The sequence below is a fragment of the Arachis hypogaea genome, chromosome 7, assembly GCF_003086295.3.
Source record: "Arachis hypogaea cultivar Tifrunner chromosome 7, arahy.Tifrunner.gnm2.J5K5, whole genome shotgun sequence".
Taxonomy (NCBI): Eukaryota; Viridiplantae; Streptophyta; class Magnoliopsida; order Fabales; family Fabaceae; genus Arachis; species Arachis hypogaea.
This window is the reverse complement of record NC_092042.1, coordinates 79,689,546-79,696,599: the sequence shown is the minus strand read 5'-3', so window position 1 is coordinate 79,696,599 and position 7,054 is coordinate 79,689,546. Positions and strand designations below refer to the sequence as shown.

Genomic DNA, 7,054 nt, shown 5'->3' with positions numbered 1-7,054 from the left:
TTAATTTCTTATAATCTTATATAATAAGGTTAAGAGAAACTTTTTGGCCAACGATTTTTAATATATTTTTTTTGTATTATTTTACTAGTATAAATACTAAATTATTTTTTATAAACAAATTTTATTAATTTATGTATATAAATTTTAAAAAATATAAATATAAATGATATTAATTTATGTGTATAAATTTTAGTAAATATAAATATAAATTATATATTTTTTATATATAAAATTTCTGTAAATATAAATGTAAATTATTATTAATTAAATATTTACAAAAATGATAAAATTTATTGGTAATATGTAACATTGTTCTAATATTAATAAATAAGTCAATCAAATCAAATCAAAATTTTAATTGACTATAGAATAATAAAATGAAATAATGAGGTAGGTGGCTCTCTTGTGAATGAATAATAATATATAATTCATTCATTGGGGAGAAGACATAATATATAGTCTAAGCTTCATCGTGTTGGTCTTCCGCGCCTACCCACATACCCAACTCTTTGGCAACGCTAACACACCTAGCATCAATGTTGCGAGTCATGAAACCAAGAGGGTTCACAAAGCGCCTTGAGGAGCTGACGCCATCATTCTTGGTGAGCACCACTCTATCTGCGTCCATCCTCTTCATTGGCTCCTTGCACTTCGGATGATTGCTTCTCTCCGTCTGCACCGTGCAGATCTCCTCCTGGTGGTCTCCCATCACCGCCAGCGTGTAGAATCCATTTTTGTCTGTTTGGGTCTCCGCCGTATATGTTATGTTCTTCTCGTCACCAATCTTCTTGCATTCCAATGTCACCTTTATGTCTAATATGTTTACAATTTAAGATTTAGAATCACTCTTAAACATTTTAAGCGAGTTTAATTTTGATGCGTAAAAAATAGTCACTTTTGCTGATGTAACATTATATAATTAGATATACGTAAAATTATTTTATACGGATATATATTGATAGTATATTAAAATTAAATTTAATAAAAAAAAATAATTACATACCTGACAAGGGGTGGCTGAGTCTTGTCTCAAATTCGACGCGGCAAGGATCGCAATAGATCTTTCCTTCGATGGTAAAGGTGGGTTCTTTAGACTTATCATCAGCCAATACTGATGAGAAGCAAAAAGCAACAACAAGAACAATGGCGATTGCAAAATGTTTTGTCATTTTATTTTACTTTTTTTATTTGATTAATGCTTTGTATGGTATAGATTTTATTTGTTACCTTATTGAGAATCATTTGATGTTTGCGAAACTAGGTCTTTTATATAATAGAAGCGTGTCTTTAGATCCCTACGATTGTGTGGTAACTATTTTGTTTGGAAATTTGAAAGAAAATTATGCGGATCATGACTAAGAGATATTATAGCCAAGCCTCACATCTCTCTATCCAATTTAACCTTATAAACTATTAAGCTGTGGGTATATTTTCTTAGAAATATATTTTCGTGTTTAATTTGTTGTTAGAGATGTTTTAGTTGTCAAAATTAGTATCATACCATCAAAAACAAAAAGAGTACGACCTACGAAATATATTTGAATAAAAAAAGACTTGAAAAAAAATAGTATTATTCCCATCAAATTTATTCTTTTTGAATGGTTCACACTCGTATACAAAGTGAAACTATATATAGCATATAAAATAAGTACAAAAAAAATAAAAAAAAGAAAAAAATTATAAATAATAATTTTTATTCTCTCTTTTATATCCCTGTACATTTTGAATGTATATACGAATAAACATCTTTTTGAATAGGTTGTGCGGAGCAACTTATCTTTACTTTTTCTTACAGTGAATAACAAAAAAAAACTTCACTTCAAGTTCTATTCTAATAAGAAACAAACACTTTTATAATTAATTTATTAGTTAACTGTTTTCTACCCAAAGACTATCAATATTTATACATCTTTTGTATTAGGTTAATTATATTAGGTGTAAATTAAAATCAGCTATTAAAATTAATTATTAGTATAAATTATATATTAGAAGATAAGATACATATTAAAAATAATTAAATAATATATGTATTATTTATTCACAAATATATGATAGACTGCTTTTGGAATATGCATAGTATTTTTGTATTATGGTCCGATTGTAATTTTTTTTTGTGAAAACTCACATACAGTTGTTTTCATGTAAAGTTAATAGTTGAGAATTATTAAATAATAATTTAGTCAAATATATCAAATTATTTAACAGATCTTATATAAAAATAACTGCACTTGTTTTTACATTTTCTTTTATTATTAATTTAACTCATTTTTAATATGTATTTTATATTCTAACTTATATTTTATATATATTAGTAATTAATTTTGATGTACATTTAGCATAATTAATCATATATAGCTTTTTAGTCTTGCTAAATATATTTTGACAGAGCAAAAATTAATATAATAGCACAAGACACAAATATCTAAAAATCAAAGTAAATATTCAATATGGTTGCTCAACTCATAACTCAAATTTTTTATTTCAAATTTTAATTAATTCAATTTAATTTTTTCAAATTTTAAATTAAAAAACAATAATCAAATTCACTAACCAGATATGGGGTGTAAAGAAGAAGAAGATAATAAATGGCACAAGTACATAACAGTTCAGAATGAATCAAAATTAAAAAAAAAATTATTCTACCCCAAATTAAAAAAAGTAAAGATGGAAAGAACAAAGAATACACATACCAGATAAGAAAGATCCATAATTGGATGTATAGCATGCTGTGGCGGCAAATCTTCTCAGCGGTATCATTGTGTCTTGTGGTGGACTGGATTTTGCTTCACCTATTTTTATCCTGTGTTCTTGGCAAGAGCAAAAAAAAAAAAAAAGAGTAAATTGAAACTATTTCAAGAAAAAAAGAGGATAGAATTAGAATCGTTAATGAAAAAATAAAACTGAACCAAATTAAAAGAGAGCACTTTTTAATAACATTAATCTGAACCAAAAAACTTGAGAGCAAATTTAAGAACGAGAACCAGTGTTTGAGGGAAGAGGGAGCATATCAATGATAGACCCATCAAGAAAAAGGACGTAACAACTGGAATTGACGAGGAAAGCTACACAGCGGCAAGGACTCGCAGAAGTGTAATTCGTGCCTTTGCTCTTGTTTGTGTTCGTGCAAAAAAGATGAGAATTCGCAAAGATGAGTGTCTTTAATATATAAATCCAACAAATTAATTTGCAGCGGTTCACATCTAAATTGTCGCTATCTTGATCATCAGCTTAGAACCATAGTTATCAGAATCAAACCAATAATTGATCCGATCATACAACTGGGTCATTGGGTCATTGGTTCAACTGGTGAGACACTGATTTATTCGGTTGATCCGGTCATAATTAAATAAAATTATAAAATTATCAAAATAAAATTAAAATTAAAAGTTAAATACTGTTTTCAAAAATATATTAATAACAATCAAACATCAATTCTTAGATATAATTTATGGTACAAAAAGAAATAATAAATTAGTCACTAGTACAAAATACTTTTTTAATTTAAATGAATAAGAGAGAAAACAAAAGATAACACAATCAATATTAATATATGAATATATTTGTATATCACGTGTTGTTACTTGTTTATTATCCATGTCAATCCATATTTAAAAGGATAAAGAAAATAAAAATTCAATCATAATTTATTATATATTTAGTTTTTGTCACATATATTATTAATAAACAAGATGGCGTGGTGACAAGGGGGAGGTGTTATGTATAAGTTGTTCTGTGTTGGTTCGACGGTGGGCAGGTGCATCATGGACCTGCACGGGTCTAGTGCAATCTGAAGTGTGAATCGGTCGATTCTGAACAAATTTGATCATTGTTGACCAATTCAATTGCAAGTTCAGTCTAATTCAATAACCAAACCAATTAGATTATCAGTTTACCAATTTTTGATCAAATTGGTCGGTCCAATCCGATTCTAATTGCTATTTCACCGGTTCTAATTCAGTCCTGTGCTAATTTTCTGCTGCTATTCGGCGCATGTGTCGTAGTAAAATATGATGTTTGTAGTTTAATATAGACTTTTAATCACTATTTGGTATTGACATTACGATTACATAGTATAAATAAACTCAAATAAATAGTTGTTTCTTTCATGTTCATCTGACTGCTACCTGCAAGTTCTAAACCATTTTCATTTTTTTTCTTCAATGATGCATTTTGTTGTTTCTAGATTTTATACATGTATTTCAAAACAAATATTAGAAAAATTTTACTTCCAAAAATAGACGGGTTCCTTATATTTCTCCTATGCATTGTCTGTTAAGTGGCCTATTTCGTATCATAAACACAGGAGACAAAATTATCTAAAATGAGAGAATTATAAAATAATAAAATAAAAAATTAATTATCATTACAACAACAACAAAGGTTATTAGATTTTTATTTTTTTACTCTATCAACTTTTTTTTTTAATTTTAGAGATGCTTAAAGCCTAGACTTACGTGAAATAAATCTGATAATCTTAGCCTGTATATCCTCCTTTAACCACCAATTAAATAACTTCACTTTTCCTTGCTACACCAGCCAAATAAATGGGTTTAGTACCGTTGTTCCGATCTTTTTTATCTTCTTCCACCTATTATATTTTCTTTTTTTATTATTCTTGTTTCTTTCCCACTTTCTACTTTCTTTTTCTCCTTATTTCTTACTTTACTTTCCAAATTAAATTAAAACCTTAACTGTTTTCCTCCTCAACACAACCACAACATAACTTTTTGTTTTTTTCTAACCAAGAATGATCAAAAACCGCAATCATAATTAATAAGAAGAATAATAAATAAAGAAGAGGAAAGAATTAACCAAATCAAAATATTATTTCATAAGAATAAATCAAATCAAATCAAATCATGACATAGCTAGATCTTGTGAATGACAAAAATTTGTGCATTGAGCACAACACACAAGACGAAGAATATGATCCGAGATCTCAATTAGTTGTCGTGTTGGTCGTTCAAGGATACCAACATGCCCAACTCTTGAGCAACGCTGACGCATCTAGCGTCAATGTTGCGGGTCATGAATCCAAGGGGATTGATAAAGCGGATTGAAGAGCTGACTCCATTGTTCTTGGTGAGGGCAATTCTGTCAACATCCATCTTCTTCATTGGCTCCTTGCACTTGGCATGGGTGCTCTTCTCTGTCTTCACCTCGCAGAACTCTTCTTGGTGGTCACCCTTCACTGGCAGGCTGTAGAATCCGTTCTTGTCAGTTTGACCCTCAACCAAGTATGTAATGTTTTTCTCGTCACCAACTTTTTTGCACTCCAATGTCACCTTGATGTCTGCGCACAAATATATTGAAAAAGAGTTAAACAATATTTATATATAAATAATTTGATGGTTGATTTTTTGTATGCGCATAATATTTTTAATACAGAAAAAAAAAGAATTACGTACTTGACAGGGGGTGGCTAAGTCTGGTCTCGAATTCGAAACGACAAGGATCGCAATACACCTTTCCTTCAACTGTGAAGGTATCATCTTCAGGAACCAAACGAGCCAATGCAGATGATGAAAAGCAAAAAGCAACAAGGAGGACAGCCACTGCAAAGCTCTTTGCCATTTTAAATTATTTTGATTTGATTTGATTTGGTTTAATTTGGTTTAACGCTATGTGTCCCCTTTACATGTTTTCTTGGTTTAATGTTATATATAGGCTTGGTAACTATTTTATTTGAAAATTTGAAAGAAAATTATGCGGGTCTGACTAAGAGATATTCTAGCCAAGCCTCACATCCCTATCCAACATTAGCCTTGTAAACTACTAGGTTGTCGGTATATTTTTCTAAAAACATATTTTCGTGTTTGTTGATAGATAAAATTAGTATTACATACCCATCAAACACAAAAAGAGTACGACCTACGAAATATATTTTAATTAAAAAAGGATTTGAAAAAAAATGAGTATTATCTCCATTAAATTTATCAGTTTTAAATGATTCACACAGAGAGAATGAAATTATACATAACATACAGAATAGGTAAAAAAAATACAAAAAAAGAACAACGCACAAAAATTGATTTTTACTCTCTTCTATATATCTATACATTTATGTTAATATATATATATATATATATATATATATATATATATATATATATATATATATATATATAAACTCCTTTTTGAATAGATTATGGGGCACGGATTTCATGTGCCGAAGACGTTTGGTGTTTCGGTGCGCATATTCTTTGTCTTCGGCTGATCGGTGTGCCTGATGATGATGGCCGTCGGATCTTACTTGTTTTTTAATCCAATGGCAGAGATCATCCTAGTTCTTCCCTCTTTTGATTGGCTAGTGAACATCTTGTGTCAGAGGGATAGTTTGTAAAATTCATTTTGTACCTGGTTATTTTTGTTACATTAAAAAATTATTTGGGTTTAAGTAGAATTAGTTTAGGATGTTTTAAGACAAAAATTAATAGCAGTTAGTAATTCTGTTTAACTCTAAATCAGAGATGATAGAGGTGGGCTGGAAAGGAAGGAGAAGCGCAGTGAACGTCAATGGAGGATGACGATCTGCACAGTATCATCGCCGGAAGGGGTTTCGATCACCGTTGATAACAAGAAATATTGTTTCGGGTAGACGTATAGCTTTGCTGGAGACGATCAATAAAGAAGGATCCAAGCAGTTTTTTCTTCCTCTTACATGCTTCTCGTTTTCTGTGCCCACCGCTTTTCAAAATTCCTTCTTTCACTTGTCCATAGTTACCTTCAAAATCCACTTGAAAGATGAAAACTTTTTAGATGCCAAAGAACAATTTGCAACCTTGTGTTCCAACGGGCGTATCAGAGAAGCATTTCACAGCTTTGTTTCTTATATATGGTCTGAACCCCGTTTGTTCTCAAATCTCATACAAGCATGCATTCCCACAAAGTTTGTTTCTTTGGGGAAGCAGCTTCATTCTTTGATTATTACTTCTGCCTGTTCCTCCAACAAGTTCGTTTCCAGCCATCTCCTCAACCTGTATTCGAAATTTGGGGAGCTCCGAGCTGCAGTCTTATTGTTTGATAGAATGCCTAGTAGAAACATCATGTCGTG

At 30.2% G+C, this 7,054-nt stretch overlaps 2 protein-coding genes across 2 annotated transcripts; both read right to left on the bottom strand.

Annotated features, from left to right (window-relative positions):
* Positions 1-232: 232 nt before the first annotated feature.
* LOC112704157 (olee1-like protein) lies at positions 233-2,975 on the bottom strand. Its single transcript, XM_025755685.3, has 2 exons — positions 1,004-2,975; positions 233-813 (listed from the first exon to the last, which is right to left on the bottom strand). Exons 1-2 carry the CDS (start codon positions 1,167-1,169, stop codon positions 461-463), a joined length of 519 nt encoding a protein of 172 aa, XP_025611470.1. The 5' UTR covers positions 1,170-2,975; the 3' UTR covers positions 233-460.
* A 1,832-nt stretch (positions 2,976-4,807) lies between these two features.
* LOC112703618 (olee1-like protein) lies at positions 4,808-5,644 on the bottom strand. The gene is made up of 2 exons (XM_025755164.3): positions 5,409-5,644; positions 4,808-5,293 (listed from the first exon to the last, which is right to left on the bottom strand). Exons 1-2 carry the CDS (start codon positions 5,572-5,574, stop codon positions 4,944-4,946), a joined length of 516 nt encoding a protein of 171 aa, XP_025610949.1. The 5' UTR covers positions 5,575-5,644; the 3' UTR covers positions 4,808-4,943.
* Positions 5,645-7,054: the final 1,410 nt, after the last annotated feature.

Excerpts from the sequence above, each read along its gene's own strand:
- LOC112704157 (XM_025755685.3), bottom strand. The coding sequence starts at position 1,169 with ATGACAAAACATTTTGCAATCGCCATTGTTCTTGTTGTTGCTTTTTGC. Across the intron at positions 814-1,003 it reads ACTCAGCCACCCCTTGTCAG|ACATAAAGGTGACATTGGAA; the intron begins GTATGTAATTAT and ends TAAACATATTAG.
- LOC112703618 (XM_025755164.3), bottom strand. The coding sequence starts at position 5,574 with ATGGCAAAGAGCTTTGCAGTGGCTGTCCTCCTTGTTGCTTTTTGCTTT. Across the intron at positions 5,294-5,408 it reads ACTTAGCCACCCCCTGTCAA|ACATCAAGGTGACATTGGAG; the intron begins GTACGTAATTCT and ends ATTTGTGCGCAG.